The sequence below is a fragment of the Notolabrus celidotus genome, chromosome 18, assembly GCF_009762535.1.
Source record: "Notolabrus celidotus isolate fNotCel1 chromosome 18, fNotCel1.pri, whole genome shotgun sequence".
Taxonomy (NCBI): Eukaryota; Metazoa; Chordata; class Actinopteri; order Labriformes; family Labridae; genus Notolabrus; species Notolabrus celidotus.
The window spans coordinates 1,502,393-1,525,986 of record NC_048289.1 but is presented as its reverse complement, the minus strand read 5'-3'; the positions used below and the strand labels follow the sequence as shown (position 1 = coordinate 1,525,986).

Sequence of the window (23,594 nt, the reverse complement as noted above, 5' to 3'; positions counted from 1 at the left end):
GATCCACTGCAGTCCGGCTCTGTGCTCTCTCCTCCGTCAACACCCACCGGTTGTGTTTTCAGAACGCAGCGTGGAGCAGGACCTCTGGACAGCTGGAGTCATGTGACCAAGGTTTTCCCACGGCAATCACTGAATCAAGGATTCTCCTCCTCCTCCTCTCCTCATCCATGTTGTCTTTCTGGTCCTCTGAAAACCTCTGACCTGTTGACTCCAGGCCTGGCTCCGCTCATCATGACTTTGGTTTGTTGTTGTAGTTAAGTGAAATACGAACTGGTGATAACACAGAGTGTTTGATTCTGAAAACTAACCGGATGTTTTCATTTTGTTTTGGTGAAACCTGACTTCCTGTCCCGCTCCATCTGCTCTGTTGAGATTGATGCGTCGTGCTCTGGCATCCGGCAAAAATAGAAGTCTTGTGTATCTGATCCGGAGGACTCCGACCTGCCGGATCAGAGACGCAGCCGGAATGCAACGGAGCGGATCCAGAGGAAGTTAACACATTGACTAGAATAGAAACCTATCAGATCTGGTGCTGTGACGGATTGGAGACAGACTGGACACGGATCTGGTGGAATTTGGCCGTTACATTACAGTCTTCAGAAACCTCTTACTTGGCTGAGCTCCACCAGGTGCTCCTTCTCCTTCTGCAGCTTCTGCACCACCTCGTCCTTCTGATAGAGCTGCTCCGACAGCCTCCTCACCTCGCTGTCTGACGTCTGAAGAGAGAGAGAGAGAGAGAGAGAGAGAGAGAGAGAGAGAGAGAGGGGTCAGGAACATGGTCATTAGCAGACATGAAGCAGACATGTTCCTGTTCCTCAGCAGGACTGGTGGGCAGTGAAACATTCAGTGTTCTGACTCTTATTTCCAGAAGGTATTGACAGGACAGAGCAGTAATTCATGGTGTCTGTCAATATTGGTTCCTTAGACACACTAAACATCTGTGTTATGATAAAGCATAATGAGTAGGATGCTGGATTGTGGCCACTTAATGCACCAGGAACATATCACCCTGATGATATTCAAGGACAAACATAAGGTTCAGCAGTGTTGTGCAGCATGCTCTTGTTTTGTGTCTGATTGTAGAGGTGAGCTGTCAGCATCTCCGCTCTCTGCTGCACAGAGCTGTGCTGGGCGCTCTCATCCTGACGGAGCTCAGAACTGCGAGGAACTAGATGGGGAGGGGAGACACTTCAAACCGGTTCACCATGAATCTGAGTCCTGACTGGGGTAACACAAATGTCCTCGTTAACAACAAAGCTTGCTCCCTGGAGTCCACCAGAGCAGCTTGAGTATCGTACGTGTAACAACCTGACCTGTGTCACAGCACCAGACCCTCCACATGGAAAGGTGAGCCTCTGACATACGTCTGTAAACATACAGATATATGATCTGTAGATCATCCAGAGGTGAACTGTTGCCGTTAACACAGGTGAGTTAGAGTGTGACATCTTTTAGAAACACTGCGGCTCAGCAGCAGCTCTCGGCAGACAGAACTTCACTCTGTGTGTGGTTTTTGGTGTGTGAATCAGATGCTTGCTCACAGCAGCAGAGCACAGACAGTGTGTTGTCCAGCAAAAACTCATTTTATTAACCAGGCTGTAAACATGCTTATTTCTGCTGTGAAGATCGTCTTCTTTGAATTGGTGTGTATGTGGTTTCTGGTGTTTCTGCAGCCAGCCAGCAAGTTTCCATTCTAGTCAATGCTCATGTTCACACAGAGATACGCGTGAAGTCTATTTTCAACAGATTCTGCGCCCAGTACACGTCAATCTGCACAGAAAAGATCAACCTGGACAGGAAGTCAGGCACAAGGATCTCATGTAACATCGGCTCAATTTCAAAATAAAACACCATATATGGACTTTAAGATGATCACTGAGTCAGAAGGTAACAGGACTTTAAGATGATCACTGAGTCAGAAGATAACAGGACTTTAAGATGATCACTGTGTCAGAAGGTAACAGGACTTTAAGATGATCACTGTGTCAGAAGGTAACAGGACTTTAAGATGATCACTGTGTCAGAAGGTAACAGGACTTTAAGATGATCACTGTGTCAGAAGGTAACAGGACTTTAAGATGATCACTGTGTCAGAAGGTAACAGGACTTTAAGATGATCACTGTGTCAGAAGGTAACAGGACTTTAAGATGATCACTCAAACAAAATAGAGCAGAATTATTCATATTAACCTTCATAGTGATGCAGCATACTCAGTGAAGCACAAAGTAACAGAATACTCTCCAAATGATTCTTAGAAAGGCTCTGTGACCTGCGTTTCCTGTGTAAATTGGTGGTAAATCTGCCTGCACAACTTTGAGCATTGTGCAGCGATGTCAGGCGCTGAGCAGCTGGGAGGTCTTTTGAACAATCTTCAGGTTCTGATTTTCAGTTTCGACTTTAAACAGTCATCTCATTATAAGAACATGTGTCATTACTCTCACTCTCTGCATGGACATCAAAGCTTCATTAGCATGTGGAGTCCTGAACACATGAGGATCAAATGAGACCGAGTGTGAAACGGGACTGATCACTGAGGATTAGATTTATGAGGGCTTCAAAGTTTTATGTCTTTTCTTTAAAAACAGAAACAAACATGTGTTATAGTGGAGGACAGACGGATGAGGGGATCAGGGCCGAACTTCTGCTGCTTTGGATCAGACATGTCATGTTCAGAGTTATCAGTGTTATGACAGCATGCCACAAATATTAGACAGGGTCTTTATTTTCAGAGCTCTGTGTAAGCTCTGTCTTTAAAACAGGCCTCGGCTTGTTAGGTCCACTGTGATCCAGTCCTCCCTCTCTCTCTGTATTTAAACCACGTGGCAGAACAATTAACCAAGAAGACCTTAATAAAAGCAGAGGATCAGCTGCCTCAAATCCAGACCCCGATCAGATAATTCAGCGGCTGAATAAACTCCACCCTGCAGCATTAAACCTCGTCCTCCGTCCTCACATGGCGCTGTGAGACATTCCTGCAGCATTCCTGAGCACAGATAGCATCATGATCCCCTCACACAGCCAGGAGACAGGTAACAGATACCGAGCTGCAGCAGGGCACAGGACAGCTCCATGTCTTTAATAATGAGCTGAAATATACGACGCAGAGACGGTCTGTGGTTCCCCCAGAGAGCAACACGGCAATAAATCAACCAACAGCATGAAACCACAACAACCACTGTGGTCACATGTTCACTGATCTGATTTACAACCTGTGTGTATTCAGTGTATCACACGTTTATGATGAAAGTAATGATTAGGAGTGCTATCTCTTCATCTTTGTTTTCAAGATGAAAGACTGTCATCTGATAGTTGGTCCAAAACGCTGCAGCTCGAGTACTCACCACAAATATGAAGAGGGAGCACATCTCTCCAGTGCTAGCTTCTCTACACTGACTCCCCATAAAGTCTAGACTAGAATTTAAATCCTTCTTCTGACCTACAAAGCTCTTAATGATCAGACACCTTCATATCTTAAAGAGCTCATAGTGCCCTATTACCCCTCTAGAACACTACGCTCCCAACATGCAGGCCTGCTGGTCCTACCTAAAGTCTCTAAAAGTAGTATGGGAGGTAGAGCCTTCAGTTATCAGGCCCCTCTCCTTTGGAATCATCTACCAGTCAGGGTCCGGGAGGCAGACACCCTCTCTACTTTTAAGAGTAGGCTTCAAACTTTCCTTTTTGATAAAGCTTATAGTTAGAGCTGGATCAGGCTTGGAATATAGACTGTAAAAAAAATGGACGACATCTCGCTCGGCTGGAAGTGAGGCCGCCACAAAAACTGCTCCCCCTGGTGGCTGGCTGCAGTAAAGGTCAAAAACTCCATCTCCCTCATTCATTTGAATGGGGCTGCAGTCAAACTTTAAAAAATAAATACACGTGGTACAAATGTTTGTCACATCCGTATGCTGTGGTGATATGTAGTTATTATTTGACTTTTTTGTGCACAAGGCCTCTTTTTTCTGAAAAGTTTCTTTTTCATTATTAGAGGTTAAAAAACGGGGTTTTACATCCGGGTTAACTTTGATTGACAGCTGCTGTAGAGAGAAACTCTGTAGGACCTTGGGACGGTACGCTGAAGGGCGGGGCTCGTTACTGTGGCAACACAGAAATTCTCTACTGTGCATACTCTGGCTGCCAAATGGCTGCGCATTCGAACTGGGTTTTTTTGGCTTCAAAACTGTACAACGGGAAAAGGCGGAGCAATGCTGTCCATTTTTTTTCAATCTATGGCTTGGACCAGCACTCATACCCCTTTTTGGACTGAGGCGGTCTCAGGGTCGGTTCGAAGCTGGCGCTCAATTTAGAACCGGTTTTTCGTGTTTCGACTGAACCGGCTCCTGGCCTGGAAAACCGGTTCCAGAGCGGCTCCAACTCTTTGCCGGTCTAGAACTGCAAACCGCTTACGTCAGGGGCAAGGGGCGGGGTTGCGGTGCTCAAAAACACAAACCTAACTTGTTTCCTACATTGTCCTGCAGCAAAAATATAAAAGAGACTAATGGATTCCAAGGCAAAGCAGCGGTCGGCCAAGGAGACAAGCTGGCACTGGAAAGTTGGCACTAGCGCTACTGGGAAAAGCGGTTACGTAAATCTGACGTCATGACGTGCCTCTTCCACAGGCTGGAGCGGGCGGAAAAACAAACGAGTGCCATGTTGGTTCGCAAGTTCAACCAGCTCCGAACCAGCCCGGAAATACAACCCGGTTCACGTTGGTCTAAAATGGGCATTAGTTATGCTGTTATAGACTTAGACTACCGGGGGAATTGACACACTGGGATCCTGACCTTCCCTCTCTCTCCTCTCTCTGCCTGTCTCTTACTTTAACTCTCCCTGTCCCATTAAAGTTACTAACCATAGACCTTTCTGGAGTCCCTGAGCTCCCTTGTCTCGTAGGTTCCTCTGGATCTCTGCTGCTGTGGACGTGCCAGACTCCAGCTGCTACAACTACTACTATCCGTCTCACCACTATCATCTCTCTCTCTCTTCATCTCCCTCTATCCCTCTCTCCAACACGGTCTCAGCAGATGTGTGTCTAACATGAGTCTGGTCCTGCTGGAGGTTTCTGCCTGTTAAAGGAAGTTTGTCCTTGCCACTGTAACTTGCTAAATGCTGCAAAGTGCTCTGCTCATGGTGGATTAAGATGAGATCAGAACCCATCTCACAGGACAGAAACCTCTTCACCCTGAAACACTGAGACCGTCCTCTTCTCATCTACAGACCACGCTTTAGTGAAGACCACACATCGTCATACCTGTCTCTCGCCCTCGGCTGCAGTGAGAGCGCTCTCCAGCTCGTCCACGTCTCTTCTCAGGCTGCTGCACTCGGCCTCCAGGCGCTCCCTGTGGAGGATCAGCTGTGCCGAGCAGGCCTCCTCCTCGTCCAGACGCTCTGACAGACCCGACAGCTCCCGCTCCAGCTCCCGCCGAGCTTTCTCCAGCTGGACACAGTGCTGCTTGGACACCTGGACGCTCTCCTGCTCCTGACGGGTCACAGAGACAGAAGATCAGGTTTATGCTGAGCAGGTTCACATATGCAAGGGATTTGTTTTAGTGTGTTGATGCAATAACAATGAGTTTATTCTTGAGTGTTTTTATGACAGTGCCCGGGGATACAAACTTTGTATTTTGCTGACCATCTGTATGAGTATGTTACTAATAAAGATCTTAAATCATGAATCATTAAAATGTGCTCCACCAGTATTTTTATTCCAGTGTTACATGAATACACATTTAAATGAAGACAAATGCAACAATCCACTTTTTTATAAACAGACGTTAATTCTGTAATCATGTTGAATCAAATTAGGGAAGCTTCACAACAAATCTTCAAAACTCTACCTCTCTGGACAGGTAACATTCAAGCTTTCTACTTATGTGAGCTGTATTATTATTGGAGACTGGGTGAACCTGCTCTTAATAAACACAGTGGTTTTAGTTCTCTGCCCATCTTACAGATTATTTAGGTGTTTCTGAGAGCTCTTTTCATGGCGTCAGCAAAGTGATCTTTGTACTTAATCCGTCAGGTTTTTCCAGCAAAATATTTCTGATTTATTCATCTTTGCTGATGATATAAGATTTTAGTGCTTTAAGCTTTTTTAACAGTTCTCTCTGTTTGAGTGTCCTCCTCTCTCTGACCATCTAATCCAACCTTTAATCCCCAGAAACTATGACCTGTATAACACTGATGTCTTTGAAAGACAAGCTGAAGACTTTCAAGTGGATTATTTAGCACTTTAATATTTCAGCACATTTTTGCAACTTCATTCTATTTCTACACATTTTTTTAATTTGAATTTTTATACATTACATTCAACAGATAAATGTAAAAAATTAAAGCAAGTGATGTTTTTTTGTACAAGAAACACAATAAGTGAATGAACGAAAAAGCAACAAATGATAATGAATGATAATAATTTAAAATTAAAATTAAATAAAAGATAAATAAATAGAAAGGAAAATAAAAAATAGTGAAACTTCAATAAGATCAATAGTTTAATATTTAAAATATAAATTAATGCAGAAGGTAAAAAGGCAATATCAATAACAATAAACATATATAATAATAATAAATAACATATATGCTATTATTAATAATAATCTATAATAATAAATTAAAAAAATAAGTAATAATAATAATACAAATAATAATAACACCAAAAACAAATTGAGAAATTTTCAATCATTTTCTGTGAGGAAATGAAAATTATCTAATGAATTTCTAAGAATTCAAAAATGAAGAGAAGAACTGCATTCAACATTTCACTTCCAAAGACCAAACCTGCTGTACAGAGCTAATGCAACAAGAGGAACAACACCCACAGCTCATGCATTTTTAATTTCATTCACATATCCGCGCTCTGATGCTTCAGAATGAAAATGCAGGATCAGTCTGTCAGTCCGCTTGTAAAGGCAGGTCTCTAATGAGGACGCTGTCGGTCAAATAACGCACTAAAACAACAAAACTCAACAGCAGGTCGAGTGTAAAAAGAAACGCTGGCTGTGTCATTGAGCCTAAACCTGACTCTGAATGAGCTGTGGTCTGAGAGGTGAGGAAAGAAAGAGAGTGAGGTCAAATGAGGTAAAAAAAAAAGAAGACATTCAGTGAAAGGTGAAGCAGTTACTCATGAATACTGAAGGATTAGCTGGATTAAGATTAAATATTAGTTCATCCAAAGAGTTTCTTACCGCAGCTCTTAGCCACAGGTTGAATCCTATCCTGGCTCAGGTCTGCAGAAACCTCCTCTTTGTGATCCTGCTGCTGTCTTAATGTAGTCGAGCTGAACTCATGACGTTCACTTCAGACTCGATAAGCAAGTTTTACAAACAGCAGATCAGTCCGTCATCTGCCACCAACAACAACAACAGCGCCTGTGAACGCAGCTCTGCTCTCTGTTACCGTCTGAAGGAGCAGGCATCATGGGCAAAGCATCTGGAACCAGCTAATAGAAACCCAAATATCTGGAATCTGGGAAATCATCAGGCGACCACATTTCCATCTGCACTTATTTCCATAAAAGTCCTGAGTTTGAGCTCTGTTTCTGCCTGATCTCACCCCGACACACGCCACGGTTCAGTCCCAATGTGAACACAATGAGGATAGGACATGTGCATTAATGTGGACACGTGTCTGTTCATATGTTCATGAACACACATGAGCATCACATGTTAGTGCTGTGCTAACAATTGAGCATCTCAGCTTGAGGGAATTCACAGCTTGTTATGGGAAACTGTGTCCTAACTGCAAACATCATGGTTCTGCATCCTTACTGCGTGCAGTGCTTCATACCTCGCCCATGGTTTGGTCTCCACCAAGCGGTAACCTCCGGTCTAAAAATATGAGCCCAATGTGGAAGTGCTAAAAACTGCAGTTCATCAACGATCCACTTGAGGCTGGCTCCGGAAGTACCGGAAACCACATACACACCAATTCAAAGAAGCCGATCTTTACAGCAGAAATAAACATGTTTACAGTCTGGTTCAAAAGACGAGTGTAGTCTGGATCGCTCATTTCTCCATCGGCACCCACTGTACAGGGGGGGAATATTTTTCTAATGCTGCAATTTCAAAGATATTGAGATGACGAGTCTTCCAATGGGAGGCACAGCTGACTTGATTGACAGGTGGGAACACTGTAGCTGTTGGTTAGGAGGCTCAAAGCCCGCCTCTTTACATCACAATCGCTCGACATCAGCAATGTAGCTCCCGCCAACTATTGGCCTCAAAACAGCTCTTCAGAAACAGATGGGTGACGTCATGGATACTACGTCCATATTTTATACAGTCTATGGTCTCCACCAACAGTGTGGGGGCCGCCCACACAATAAAGATTTGGAAGCTGCAGAGTCCCTTCTAAGTGCTTCTTTTGTATACCTGTATACCTTGTTAGATGTCACACCCTGAAGATGCAGACTTGTATTTCTGCAGAAACTGTTTCAAATCATTCTAAAGGTTCAGGAATCTGTTGGCAAAGGACGTAGGTGATCATGTGTTTTAGTATAGCCTCAACTATACCAATGTGTTGGTGTGCATGGTGGTGGGTAAAGGGGGGCCCTGCAGAAAATGAGAGGGAGCCACTGAAGATTCTCAGAATGACTGATGGTACAGGACGGCAACATCATTATATAATGGACAACAGAGGGCGCTAATGCCAACATTAGGTTCTTATGCACCGAATCAACGCTCAAGAAGAAGTAAGCACACAAACACGGCACAAGTGGCAGGAGTAGTAAGAGTTAGGACAGTCTGAATGTGGGCTTAAATCCCAGGGGAGTGATGAACTGTTATAAAGTGGTTTCATCAGGTCTAACGGACAATTTCCACCAGATCTGTGTCCGGTCCGTCTCCCATCCATCACAGCACCAGATCTGATAGGTTTCTATTCTAGTCAATGTGTTAACTTCCTCTGGATCCGCTCTGTTGCGTTCTGGCTGCGTCTCTGATCCAGCAGATCGGAGCCCTCCGGATCAGATACACAAGACTTCTATGTTTGCCGGATGCCGGAGCACGACTCATCAATCTCAACAGAGCAGATGGAGCGGGACAGGAAGTCAGGTTTCACCAAATCAAAATGAAAACATCCGGTTAATTTTCAGAATAAAACACTCTGTGTTATCACCAGATCGTATTTCACTTAACTACAACAACAAACCAAAGTCATGATGAGCGGAGCCAGGCCTGGAGTCAACAGGTCAGAGGTTTTCAGAGGACTAGAAAGACAACATGGATGAAGAGAGGAGGAGGAGGAGAATCCTTGATTCAGTGATTACCACGGGGAAACCTCGGTCACATGACTCCAGCTGTCAGGCTGAGATGAACTGGATGGGAGATGGTATCTGGACACGGTTCTGGTGGAAGTCCGATGTCATTTTTTAAGGTGCTCCTTTAACCAGCACCAATATATTATCTGTACGACTGATCCCATTTGAGGGTTTCAGTCTGGAGAATGACAGATAGAGACAAACCAGACCTGCCCACACTCACACTCTGCCAAGCTAGAGTCACCGTTTAACCCAACGAACATGTGTTGGACTTTGAGTCTGCAGCGTCTAGATGGCTGATGGCATGCTACCAGTGTAAACCTTTTCCCAACGGCAGGTGCCACATGGAGTGGAAGGCCACTCTCAGATCAATAATTCCTTTCAGCCCTCCGAACTAAAAGGTTCCTGTGCCCCCATTGTTTTTTGCATTTTGACCATGGGCTGAAGTCTCGGGTAGATTGTGTAAATCAGGCCAGTGACGTATGGAGGGGAAAAAAAGTAAATGCGCTACACCACCAGACCAGTAGAGGGCAGTAAAACAAAGAGGAATGCCATTCATCACAGATGACACCATAGAAGCAGACGGACAGGCAGCTATCATTATGAGCAACACAACAGTTAGCCTGTTAGCATGAAGAGACTCAGCTGGTCTGTTTTAGATGGTGCTATATTTCATCACAGATGGATTCACTGAATCAACACGTGAGAGGAGATAAGCGCGAGTAGCAAAGACGTTTCAACACGGCTTTAAAATCCTTTTGAACTCAAAAAGCCGTGGCAGAGATCGTCCAGTGTTTTGGTTTAAACAGCGACCCTGTTAACTGGAGACTTTCAGCCGGATGCATCCCTCATAAACGTCTTTAGACTATCATTAAATATCTGATGAGGATATTTAGAAATCTTAATAAAAACTAAACCAGTTTGCATTCCCAGGAACTCCCTCTGTGTTTCAACAGCTGTGTAAACTCCACAAACACTGACACGTTCAGCTGAAGGTCTCCAGTTTACAGGGTCACTTTTAAAACCGGAACACCGGGAGGAGAGACGCATTCACGGTGGACTGAGAGAAGAATACTGTTACAAGCTGCTAAATCAAGAGAATCACAGCTTCTTCTTTTGAAAAGTACACACACATACAAAAAAGATAGAACAAATAAAAACTAATGAAAGAAAGAGAAATCAAGAGAATCACAGATGTGTGTGATGTTATTGTGGACGGAGGGAGGAATAAAAACACTGAGGTTAATCTACCAATCAGACACGTTCAGCATTGCAGGCCCTGCCCCCCGAAAGTCCAGGGACCTCTGATAAGTACTACCCCCCTAGCAGGGGCTTTTTAGGGGGTAGATTATCTACCCCTGAACTAAATTTAGATCCTAGGTCCACCGGTCGAAAAACACCTTTTGCATGCCTAGGGAGAACTCTTTACCTCCACACAGTAAGAGCCCAGCTGAGATTCAAACCAGGAACCTCCTACTGTGGGGTTCACAGCTACCTGCTGCAGCAGCATGCAGCCCCCTTTAACCACCAGCATGAACACATTCTGTATGATCATCATAATAAAGATGAATGATCTGTGTTTGTGTTGGTTACTCAAACCTCTGCCTAATGATCCCCTCCTGAAGGATTACTGGGGTTATCCATCACAACCAGAACCACAGAGAAATAAACATCATGTATACACAAAGTAGTCAGAGTTACCCACATCTGCCTCTTTGTGCTCCAGTGTTGTACTGAAGCCATCCCAGTCCAGCTCTTCAGGTTCTGGTTCTGGTCCAGGACCTGTGTGGTTTCCATTGGTTTCCTCATCAGGGAGGGAGTGGTGACGCTGACGGCAGCGTGCAGACATCATCTTGACACCTCCTCCTGTCGTACGCTCTCTACGTTTACAGACTTCACCTGTTTGGAGACGTACCAACCTGCCCGCCTGCTGCACAGATAATAATCTCTCCTCTGAGTCTCACAGCTGTGCTGCTGGTTCCAGGTGGATCTGAGCAGGAGGAGCAGTCACTCAATCCAGTCTTCTCTCTTTGGCAGCACAGAAGCGGCTCTGCTCACCTCACGCTGCTTAATCTGTCTGCTGCAGTTCTCAATCCTTCCTTTGTGACCTTTCTCTTCTCTCTCTTTCTGTCTTCTCAACCGTTCATCCACCTTTCAGTTCAGGGTGTGCTGCCACTGAAATCCAAACATCCGTCTGCACGTCTGCTTGTAAACCAGCTCACAGCCTCGACTCCGTCTGCTGTGTTTCACCACGATGACCTGCTCTCCTCACGTTTTCCTCCTCCCACAGAAACAGGTGGCTCTCGCCTCTTTCAGAGGGTCTAAAGGTGTCCCACAGGGCCCTGCAGGGCTGCTGCTCAGTATAGGATGTCAAAAAAAAAAGGGCCACAGAAATGCAGCTGCACCATCAAACCACCATAAAAAGTCAAGAAAACAAGGGCAGTGATCCAGAGTCAGAAATGTCTTTCTGATTATACGATATAATTGACATGAATGTCTTGTGCACCCACAAAGTCCCCCACAATGCCACGGCATGCAGCGTAACGAGAACAATGAGACATATTGTGTGGAGCATTTTTCCTGGGTGAAGCCACAGAGACCACGCACAACATTTCCATATCTAGAGCTAACATCCAGCAGAGTCGAGAGGTAGGATGAAGATAACCGGGGGGAGATTATGAAACGTGAGAGGAGAGGGAGTGTCTCGTTGAGAAAAAAAAAGGGATGTTTTGGCAAAATGACAGAGAGGAAGAGAAGAAACAGACTCTTTATATGGTTCAAATTTCAAGGAACACTTGTACACTTTGACTTGTTTGTCTCTGTGATCAGAAAGTCCGTCTACAGGCCAAACATTCACACTAGAGTTGATTTATTTACACTCTAAAGTGAACATTCAGTTGTCAGAGCTGCTTTTCTAACACTCCAGATCACAACAATGTTCCCCGCCTGGTGCGTCACCTGACACTGACACTGACACACCTGATACCTTTATTCTAAATCCTGCCTGTTGAATAACAGCTGCTTTGTCACACTAACATCTACAGGGAAAACACAAACTCATGCACTAATGTCAATCCTCAAACTAAACTAATTCAAAGAGCTTCATACATCCATCATGAACGTGTTGTAGAAGCATCAGCGCCAACATGTAACAGGTAGAAACAAAAAGTGGACATCCCTTGACTTACCAAATGCTTGTCCAAATGTTAACATGCAGTTATACGCGGATGACACAGTTGTATATGCACATGCAAACACAAAGCATGATGAGGCCGCCAAATGATCTGAAGCTATGACACCAGTATCTAAATGGCTTCAAAACTCTTGTTAACATCTTAACACAAAAAAATCTGTAAGCATGTTTTTCTCTTGCAAGTCAGCAGAGGGTCAACATCAACTATGTGTTCTGATAAACGGAGGCAGACTTGATGTCATCTACCAGTCAGGGACCTGGAGGCTGACACCCTCTCTGCTTTTAAGAGTAGGCTTCAAACTTTCCTTTTTGATATAGCTTATACTTAGAGCTGGATCAGGCCTGGACCAGCTCTTAGTTATGCTGCTATAGGCTTAGACTGCCATACTGGGATCCTATCTCACCCCCTTCCCCCCAACCCCCTCATCACTTACTTTAACTCTCCCTGTCCCATTAAAGTTACTAACCATAGACCTTTCTGGAGTCCCTGAGCTCCCTTGTCTTGTAGGTTCCTCTGAGCTGCCGTAGTCGTCCTCCTGCTGTGGACGTTCCAGACTCCAGCTGATACAGACGTGCTGGACTCCAGCGGCAACAGCTACTACTACTCGTCTCATCACTATCACCGCTCCCTCTCTCTCTTATTCTCCTCTGTCCCTCTTTCCAGACCCAACTCGGTCTCAGCAGATGTGTGTCTAACATGAGTCTGGTTCTGCTTGAGGTGTCTGCCTGTTAAAGGAAGTTTTGACCAATCACAGGGCTTGCTTTAGGACTAACGCTGAAATTTTGCTTATGTGCTGAAATGTTGATTAATGTGCATTTTAAGAACCTGTGTTTTTTAAAGAGTCCTAGACTCCACATTTTAAATCCTAGGTGGCGTTGTTGTTAAAGTGAGTCTCTGTTAATGTGTGTCACTGTGGGCATGTGACACGTGAAGACTTGACTCGACATATGAGATCCTGGCTTTAGATTTTTGGATCAGCTTTGTAAATCCCTCTAGAACTCTACGCTCCCAACATGCAGGCTTACTAATTGTACCTAAAATCTCTAAAAGTAGTATGGGAGGTAGAACCTTCAGTTATCAGGCCCCTCTCCTTTGGAATCATCTACCAGTCAGGGTCCGGGAGGCAGACACCCTCTCTACTTTTAAGAGTAGGCTTCAAACTTTCCTTTTTGATAAAGCTTATAGTTAGAGCTGGATCAGGCTTGGACCAGCTTTTGTCATGCTGCTATAGGCCTAGACTGCCGGGGGAACTGGCACACTGACACACTGGGATCCTAGCTCACCCCCTTCCCCCCAACCCCCTCATCACTTACTTTAACTCTCCCTGTCCCATTAAAGTTACTAACCATAGACCTTTCTGGAGTCCCTGAGCTCCCTTGTCTCGTAGGTTCCTCTGAGCTGCCGTAGACGTCCTCCTGCTGTGGACGTTCCAGACTCCAGCTGATACGGACGTGCTGGACTCCAGAGGCAACAGCTACTACTACTCGTCTCATCACTATCACCGCTCCCTCTCTCTCTTATTCTCCTCTGTCCCTCTTTCCAGACCCAACTCGGTCTCAGCAGATGTGTGTCTAACATGAGTCTGGTTCTGCTCGAGGTTTCTTCCTGTTAAAGGAAGTTTTGACCAATCACAGGGCTTGCTTTAGGACTAGCGCTGAAATTTTGCTTATGTGCTGAAATGTTGATTAATCTGCATTTTCCTAATCAAATAAACTCAAATTAAATTAAATCACTGAAGTTTGAAAGTATAGCTTTAAAGTAGTTTCAAACTTAACCAGTAAGAATGAGATAGACTGTGTCTGCAGCCTGAAGGGAGGCGGCTGTGTTTGTTTTGCAGCGTGTTAGTTATCTGAGTTCTGCAGATGCTGCTCAAGGGCTCCAGGGCTCCAGGCCAAGCGCAGTGCTTTTACTGCTCACTCTTAGGGATGGGGCTCGTTAATTTTATTGATACTGACACCGTTATGGAGCCTCCTTAATTACAACATTTTTAGTAATTCTACTCTTGACTCTTTTCTATTATCTGGTGGAAAGGTGATGATGTAATTTTAACAGGTAGGACAGGTTTTATTCATGACGTTCTACTTACCTCTGCCTAACAGTCATTTTACCGAGCTGACCTTGAACGCATCATATTTTCAAATAAACACAAGGCAGCGCATTGATGAGGATAAACACTTGGAGTAAAGAAACTCCCTCATCACAACATTTACGATATACCAATAAGTTAAATAACCACCACATGGTCCCTGAGGTCCCCCACAACGTGAAGACAGATGGGGATGGAGGGGCAGTGAGAGTCAGCACATCATAATCATCAAGTAGGCACCTCCCTTCACATGTGTTTCATCAAGTGAGGCCACAACACCTCAGGGAGACTCAACAGCTGCTGTGTCCTAGAACCACCCCGCTCCATGCTGACTCAGCTGGACCAGCTGATCAGGGCACTGCAGGCCGAGGAACACGGACTTTATGTGGTGGGCCTGCACAGGATGCAAAAACAATCAAGCTTTCTGATGTCAAACAAAGATTCTCTAAATGTAACATACACTGCATTAAAAACAGACATGACTCTGCAGTGGAAGTCACTGCATTAAAAACAAACATGACTCTGTAGTGGAAGTCTGCATTAAAAACAGACATGACTCTGTAGTGGAAGTCATTGCATTAAAAACAGACATGACTCTGTAGTGGAAATCACTGCATTAAAAACAGACCTGACTCTGTAGTGGAAGTCACTGCATTAAAAACAGACATGACTCTGTAGTGGAAATCACTGCATTAAAAACAGACCTGACTCTGTAGTGGAAGTCACTGCATTAAAAACAGACATGACTCTGTAGTGGAAGTCACTGCATTAAAAACAGACATGACTCTGTAGTGGAAGTCACTGCATTATAAACAGACATGACTCTGTAGTGGAAGTCACTGCATTAAAAACAGACATGACTCTGTAGTGGAAGTCACTGCATTAAAAACAGACATGACTCTGTAGTGGAAATCACTGCATTAAAAACAGACCTGACTCTGTAGTGGAAGTCACTGCATTAAAAACAGACATGACTCTGTAGTGGAAGTCACTGCATTAAAAACAGACATGACTCTGTAGTGGAAGTCACTGCATTATAAACAGACATGACTCTGTAGTGGAAGTAACTGCATTAAAAACAGACATGACTCTGTAGTGGAAGTCACTGCATTAAAAACAGACATGACTCTGTAGTGGAAATCACTGCATTAAAAACAGACATGACTCTGTAGTGGAAGTCACTGCATTAAAAACAGACATGACTCTGTAGTGGAAGTCACTGCATTAAAAACAGACATGACTCTGTAGTGGAAGTCACTGCATTAAAAACAGACATGTCTCTGTAGTGGAAGTCACTGCATTAAAAACAGACATGACTCTGTAGTGGAAGTCACTGCATTAAAAACCGGTCCAGAAACTGGTCTCCTGGGTTCACCAACGTTTACAGAGTGTTGTTCAAAGAAGAGACGATGAACACAACATTAACATGTATCTGTCACAGCTGTTTGAAACATGTTGCTGGCAGTAATTTTTAAATGATAATTTATTTTTCATAATAGAATCAAACATTTTTCAGTTTCAACATTTGATGTTGTCTTTCAATTTACACTCAAAAAAGCAACATGGGTGTCTGTTTTATCAACTTAAGTATAACATGTAGCTTCTATTATATTAATTCATGTTTAGTGGATAAACATTTTTAATTCATGTAGTTTTAACATGACATGCAAAATCCTTCAAACTACCAGATTGGTTTATGTCAACACATCCTAAAGGGTTTAGGGAAGAATCCCATCTGCAATACCTCTCTAAAGGAGAAGGTGGCAGTAACGTGTGACAGGCCCTATTCATCAGCCAAGGTAGCTGCAATAGCTCTCCAGAGCAGAACGTGGCAGTAATGTGTGACAGGCCCTATTCATCAGCCAAGGTAGCTGCAATACCTCTCCAGAGCAGAAGGTGGCAGTAACGTGCAACAGGCCCTATTCATCAGCCAAGGTAGCTGCAATACCTCTCCAGAGCAGAAGGTGGCAGTAACGTGTGACAGGCCCTATTCATCAGCCAAGGTAGCTGAAATACCTCTCCAGAGCAGAAGGTGGCAGTAACGTGCGACAGGCCCTATTCATCAGCCAAGGTAGCTGCAATACCTCTCCAGAGCAGAAGGTGGCAGTAACGTGTGACAGGCCCTATTCATCAGCCAAGGTAGCTGCAATACCTCTCCAGAGCAGAAGGTGGCAGTAACGTGCGACAGGCCCTATTCATCAGCCAAGGTAGCTGCAATACCTCTCCAGAGCAGAAGGTGGCAGTAACGTGCGACAGGCCCTATTCATCGGCCAAGGTAGCTGCAATACCTCTCCAGAGCAGAAGGTGGCAGTAACGTGCGACAGGCCCTATTCATCAGCCAAGGTAGCTGCAATACCTCTCCAGAGCAGAAGGTGGCAGTAACGTGCGACAGGCCCTATTCATCAGCCAAGGTAGCTGCAATACCTCTCCAGAGCAGAAGGTGGCAGAAACGTGCGACAGGCCCTATTCATCAGCCAAGGTAGCTGCAATACCTCTCCAGAGCAGAAGGTGGCAGTAACGTGCGACAGGCCCTATTCATCAGCCAAGGTAGCTACAATACCTCTCCAGAGCAGAAGGTGGCAGTAACGTGCGACAGGCCCTATTCATCAGCCAAGGTAGCTACAATACCTCTCCAGAGCAGAAGGTGGCAGTAACGTGCGACAGGCCCTATTCATCAGCCAAGGTAGCTGAAATACCTCTCCAGAGCAGAAGGTGGCAGTAACGTGCGACAGGCCCTATTCATCAGCCAAGGTAGCTGCAATACCTCTCCAGAGCAGAAGGTGGCAGTAACGTGTGACAGGCCCTATTCATCAGCCAAGGTAGCTGCAATACCTCTCCAGAGCAGAAGGTGGCAGTAACGTGCGACAGGCCCTATTCATCAGCCAAGGTAGCTGCAATACCTCTCCAGAGCAGAAGGTGGCAGTAACGTGCGACAGGCCCTATTCATCGGCCAAGGTAGCTGCAATACCTCTCCAGAGCAGAAGGTGGCAGTAACGTGCGACAGGCCCTATTCATCAGCCAAGGTAGCTGCAATACCTCTCCAGAGCAGAAGGTGGCAGTAACGTGCGACAGGCCCTATTCATCAGCCAAGGTAGCTGCAATACCTCTCCAGAGCAGAAGGTGGCAGAAACGTGCGACAGGCCCTATTCATCAGCCAAGGTAGCTGCAATACCTCTCCAGAGCAGAAGGTGGCAGTAACGTGCGACAGGCCCTATTCATCAGCCAAGGTAGCTACAATACCTCTCCAGAGCAGAAGGTGGCAGTAACGTGCGACAGGCCCTATTCATCAGCCAAGGTAGCTACAATACCTCTCCAGAGCAGAAGGTGGCAGTAACGTGCGACAGGCCCTATTCATCAGCCAAGGTAGCTACAATACCTCTCCAGAGCAGAAGGTGGCAGTAACGTGTGACAGGCCCTATTCATCAGCCAAGGTAGCGTGCTTACGGCAAAGGAGAGCGCCCCAATTGCAGTCAGTCACAGGCGATCTCTCCCAACTCCCCGTGACCGTCTGTGACTGACTTCAAGTGGGGCGCTGGTGGCCTAGCGGTTTAAGCGCCCTCACATATCAAGGCTATAGTCCTCGTCGCAGAGGTCGCCGAAAAATATAACTTAAAAAAAATAAATAATAAGCTATCCATAATCATGTTATACAAGTTATTGTGACCCACGACAATGAAGTCAGATCCTACCTTAGTAAATATGTTGAAACAACCTTCACAAATGAAGTTGGACCCATAGGCGTTTCTAGCCCATTTTGGGGGGTGCTGAAGCACCTCTAAATTGAATCCCAGCACCCCCAAAATTTGAGAGATTTTTAAAAAATGTTTTACTGTATGTTTTTTTAACAAGCTAGAAAAGTTTCAAAACCATACAGTACTTGGTTGAAACGTAATATTTTAACAACACAAATACAACAGCTCCACCACGTTTTACATGTTGTGCATTGCATTTCAAATGAAAGTCCCAAAAATAAGTCCAATGTCAATTTTTGGTATTTTTGGTACTCACTATAGGGGGCTGGTTTACTCCAGAAACATACATACTATTTATGTTTATGTTGAGGAGCTGCTGTATCAAAATGAGTTGTCTTTCCTCAGAAATTAGGGTTTCCATATGTTTCTTTTATGATTCCAATCCATTCCTCTTTTGCTGTTGCTCAGCATTTAAATTACCTTGATCAGTTTTGATGGTTTAGTCACAGACTTTCCCAAAAAGTGTTATACTTTTCTTTCACAAATGTGGGAAGGATATTGCGTTAAAATGTACAAATCAGTGAAATGTATCTTGCCTGGCTCAGCACCTCTAAACATCTGATCCTAGAATCGCCCCTGGTTGGACCCAAACATTTCAAATGAGTAATGGTAATATCAATACTTTATGTTCACTCAACATATTTTCAATTAGATGGTTCAACTAAATTGTGTCTCGCTAAATGAAAGCATTAGGTGGAAATTCTTTCCAGAATTGTATTACGTTCACCTAACAAATGATTTCTTTGAGTGTACAAACTTTATGGTATTGAGGTTGTACAAGTAGGGACACATCATCCATAGTCACATACAGCAACAGCAATCGTAGAAAGGGGTACAGATTGTCTCTGAAATTTGACCAATATTCAAATAAAATGAAATAAAACTCAGAAAGCACCGCTAACCAAGTTTAGAATGAGAAGAAGTCATACAATGAGGATGAATTCCAGAGGAGGCAGAAGTTACTCTGGACCATACGTGACCTTTCTAAATTACATAAAGCTAGAGTTACACTGAATCTAAAAGTGTCCAAAGTGGACACAGTTATATGAGCAGGATAAGCACTCTGCCAACCCCGCTGAGCCATGGAGGACGTCCAGTCACCAGAACACACAGAAAAACACAAATACATTTCTGAGAACTCAGACTATTATTTTGACAGTGTGGTCTGGGTTCATGTGCAGAGAGGCAGCACAGAGAGGCCTGTTCATGGTACTCCCACTCAAGACGCCAGAAACATGACTCATGTCCTGAACCAACACGCTCGTATCTGACAGAGAGGCAGACACACAGATCAGGTTTTATCATGTGGACTTAGAGGTTAAGTAACACCTTCAGAGTGAGGTTGTTTTCCTGTTTGCTCTTCAGTCACTGATTGTGTGAGCTGCAGCTCATTGTGATTACAGAGTGTGAAGGTAATATAAGGACAAGGTGAGTGTGCATTAAAGAGTTAGTGGAAAGCCCCCCGGTTACTCACATGATCTTCAGCTATGTTTCACTAAATGCAACCCATATTCTCAGAGTTCATAATAGTACCTCCACGAGGTTGGGAACCTGGTATTTAATTGCCAGCTGCCTTTCACATCCCAGAGAGAAGATGAGTGATAACACCAGAGGGAGAGGAGGCTGCGGGTTCAGCTGCCGGATGCTTTTAATCAAAGATATTTACCATGGAGGCTTTAAAAAACAAGACGAGGAGTCTGCAGCCGTCTCCTCTGTGAGGCTCTACCACAGACTGTGAGATAAAGGAGACTGGAATTTGGCTGTAGCCATCAAACTCTTTTGGAGCCAGGGGGGAAAATGTTTGGACCGTATGGTGGAGCTAGAGGAGGGAGGGGTTAGCACTACCAGCAGCTGAGTTAGCAAGGCGCATCTATACGTCTCATTAGCTGTGATGCTGTTTTAGCTTGTGCAATTTTGGCTTGGCAGTTAAAGCTTCTGTACACATGTACGAATTCAGTGTTGATAAACAGAAGCCGAATTATGACCTGTAGTCGCTCAAACGTCTTACATTTCATTTGTATGCTGATGACACAGTTTTGTATTGTTGTGCAACAACTGTTGTCAAGGCAGTTGAATATTTGCAGAACACTTTTAAAATTGTTGAAGATGCACTGCTTGAGCTGAAGCTTGTTTTAAATGCAGAAAAGACTAAGCTTTTGTTGTTTACAAAACCCAGGGCTGGATCACAAAGTGTCCCAGTGGTGGTCACTGCTGAGGGAAAGGAGATAGAGGCTATTACCTCTTACAAATACCTCTGCATTGTGATTGATGAGTCCCTTCATTTGAAACAACATGTGCTGTACCTTGTGAGAAAGCTGAGGCTGAAATTGAGTTTTTACTTTTAAAACAATTCTTGTTTCTCTTTTAATGTTAAAAAGCATCTTGTTGCTGCAACTTTTAGACCGGTTCTTGACTATGGAGATCTTTTGTACCTCTGATCAGTGTCTTCACAGGACTGATGCAGCCTACCATGCTTCCTCGAGGTTCATTACCAATTGTAAAGCTCTGACTCAGTGTTGTGAGTTGTACTCGTGGGTTGGTTGGCCGTCCCTGGCGACCCGTAGGTTGGTTCATTGGTTCATTTTCATGTATGAGGCTATTTTTGAGGGGCATTTTGACAGGAGGAACTTTACCCCGGAACTAGGGACTTTACCCCTGAACTACGTACGTTTCGACTGGTGGACCCAGGGTCTAAATTTAGTTCAAGGGTAGATAATCTCCCCCCTAAAATGCCCCTGCTAGGGGGGTAGTACATTTAAAAAAGCCCAGTGCTTTTGAGGGGCGGGGCCTGCATTGCTGAAAGTGTCTGATTGGTAGATTAACCTCAGTGTTTTTATTCCGCCCTCCGTCCACAATAACATCACACACATCTGTGATTCTCTTGATTTCTCTTTCTTTCATTAGTTTTGATTTGTTCTATCTTTTTTGTATGTGTGTGTACTTTTCAAAAGAAGAAGCTGTGATTCTCTTGAGTTAGCAGCTTGTAACAGTAGTCTTCTCTCAGCCCACCGTGAATGCGTCTCTCCTCCTGGTGTTCCGGTTTTAAAAGTGACCCTGTAAACTGGAGACCTTCAGCTGAACGTGTCAGTGTTTGTGGAGTTTACACAGCTGTTGAAACACAGAGGGAGTTCCTGGGAATGCAAACTAGTTTAGTTTTTATTAAGATTTCAAAATATCCTCATCAGATATTTAATGAAGGTCTAAAGACGTTTATGAGGGATGCATCCGGCTGAAAGTCTCCAGTTAACAGGGTCGCTGTTTAAACCAAAACACCGGTCGATCTCTGCCACGGCTTTTTGAGTTCAAAATGATTTTAAAGCCGTGTTGAAACGTCTTTGCTACTCGCGCTTATCTCCTCTCACGTGTTGATTCAGTGAATCCATCTGTGATGAAATATAGCACCATCTAAAACAGCACCAGCTGAGTCTCTTCATGCTAACAGGCTAACTGTTGTGTTGCTCATAATGATACCTGCCTGTCCGTCTGCTTCTATGGTGTCATCTGTGATGAATGGCATTCCTCTTTGTTTTACTGCCCTCTACTGGTCTGGTGGTGTAGTGCATTTACAGACTTCAGGCTGCGGTCTAAATGCAGACAACAATGGGGGACCAGGAACCTTTTAGTTCAGGGAAAAGTAGTTCTGGGGGCTAAAAGACCCCGGAACTCTTGGTAGAAATGCAGCTTTGGTCTGCTGCCACACTACCTCTGTGTCTTTATCACACAGAAAAGTGCTGGACAGTACTCACTGCGTTCCCAGGACCTTTTAATGCTTTCTGTCCCAAAAGCTCGAACAGAAACTGAGAAAAGGGCTTTTAGGTGTTCTGCACCATCAGCCTGGAATTGATTGCAGAATGGCTTGAAACTCAAGGAGCTGGTGTCACTACATGTTTTTAAATCTAAAATGAAAGACCTTGAAGCTGAATCTTTAGGATGTCCTTGTTTTTAGTGTATCTTGTTACAACTGCCTCCTAGGTAACGGCTCTTTCAGCGACAAACATTGTGCTTGTAAAGTGTACTTCGGTTCTCTGTGTGTCTATGTCTGTATCTTTGTGTTTTTTTGCTGCTGATTGTCTCGGCCAGGTCTCCATTGAAAAAGAGATCTTTGCTCTCAATGGGACCAACCTGGTTAAAGCTGGGGTTGGTATTCTCGGAAAACTAGCATGAATTTGAATGTAGCGTTTCCTCAGGACTCCGTCTAACCCCTCCCCTCCTCCCTCAGAGCTCCTCCAAAACGACGCCCCCCCGCTCACATGCACGAGCGCCGCTGACTTGCGACCATATGATGGTGACTGATTCAAAACCGGTCCTCACCAAAACATTCTCATAGTGAAAGTTAAAAACACAAACAAACATGGCTGCTGTTAGTACTCACAACTGTCATGCTAGCATTATCCAGTTGTACTGGTGACACGATATCAGGAGAAAAGTTATAACACATATATAATACTGTAACAGCTCTACTGTTTGTTAAACATGTTCAGTGTAGATGTTCTTAATTCCTACAGTGTTGACGGTCAGTGAAGGCATCAGGAGAGGTGTAGAGTGTGTGAGCTGGAGAGAGGAGAGACAAGAGGAGAAGTTCTTCATTCATTCAAACATTGATTGTTGTTTTGTTGGTTGGCGTGGTAACGGCCGACAGTGACCGGTTATTAAAGCTCAACATGTTCATGAATCGGCTCGTCATCCCTACAGCGTCCGGACGGACGCTACAGTACATCTACATTTCTGTAGGAATTAGTAAATGTCATTCATTCTTCTGCTTGTTGGTGAGAGCTTTTTAGACTCTGATCCGGACTACAGTCCTGAGCAAAGCACCTCATCAGGTCAGAGGGGACAGGCCCGAGGACGAGCGAGAGGGGCAGTCAGTAGAGTCAGGGGAAGCAGAGGCAGGAGATGGGGACTCGGAGGAGTGCACGCCGGGGAAATGTACGTGCAGGAGGAGGGCAGAACGGCAGGAAGGGATTTGAATGGTTTAAAATTTTGGGTCCCAAAAAAGGCTGATTGGTTGGTGTTTTCCCAGGTTTACTCCGGCTGTAGATAGCAGCTTTTTTTACCTCTTTTTTAAGAACACATTATGTATTGATTGCCATCAGGACATAAAGATCATTTTAACCAGTATAACAAAAAGTGGATCTAAATCTGATTACCAACCCCAGCTTTAAATAAAGGTTAACCCTTCTGTTATGTTGCGGGTCAAATTGACCCTTTTTAAAGTCTATTATGCTGCTAATTGCAGCATAAAAATCTGGGCAGCATGTGACCGAAGAAGTGTCTTATGTTATTACTTCATAAACAATTCAAAATGTAA

General features: G+C 44.5%; 1 protein-coding gene across 2 annotated transcripts in view; it reads right to left on the bottom strand.

The window, feature by feature from the left end:
• The window catches only part of LOC117830060 (putative uncharacterized protein MYH16), a 123,564-nt gene that overhangs the window by 70,658 nt on the left and 29,312 nt on the right, over positions 1 to 23,594 (bottom strand). For both annotated transcript variants that reach the window (XM_034707979.1, XM_034707978.1), the window contains exons 2-3: positions 5,250 to 5,477; positions 612 to 716 (exon numbers count right to left, since the gene is read on the bottom strand). In XM_034707979.1, the coding sequence (XP_034563870.1) occupies positions 612 to 716; positions 5,250 to 5,477 (333 nt within the window). The remainder of the gene's footprint in view (positions 1 to 611; positions 717 to 5,249; positions 5,478 to 23,594) is intronic.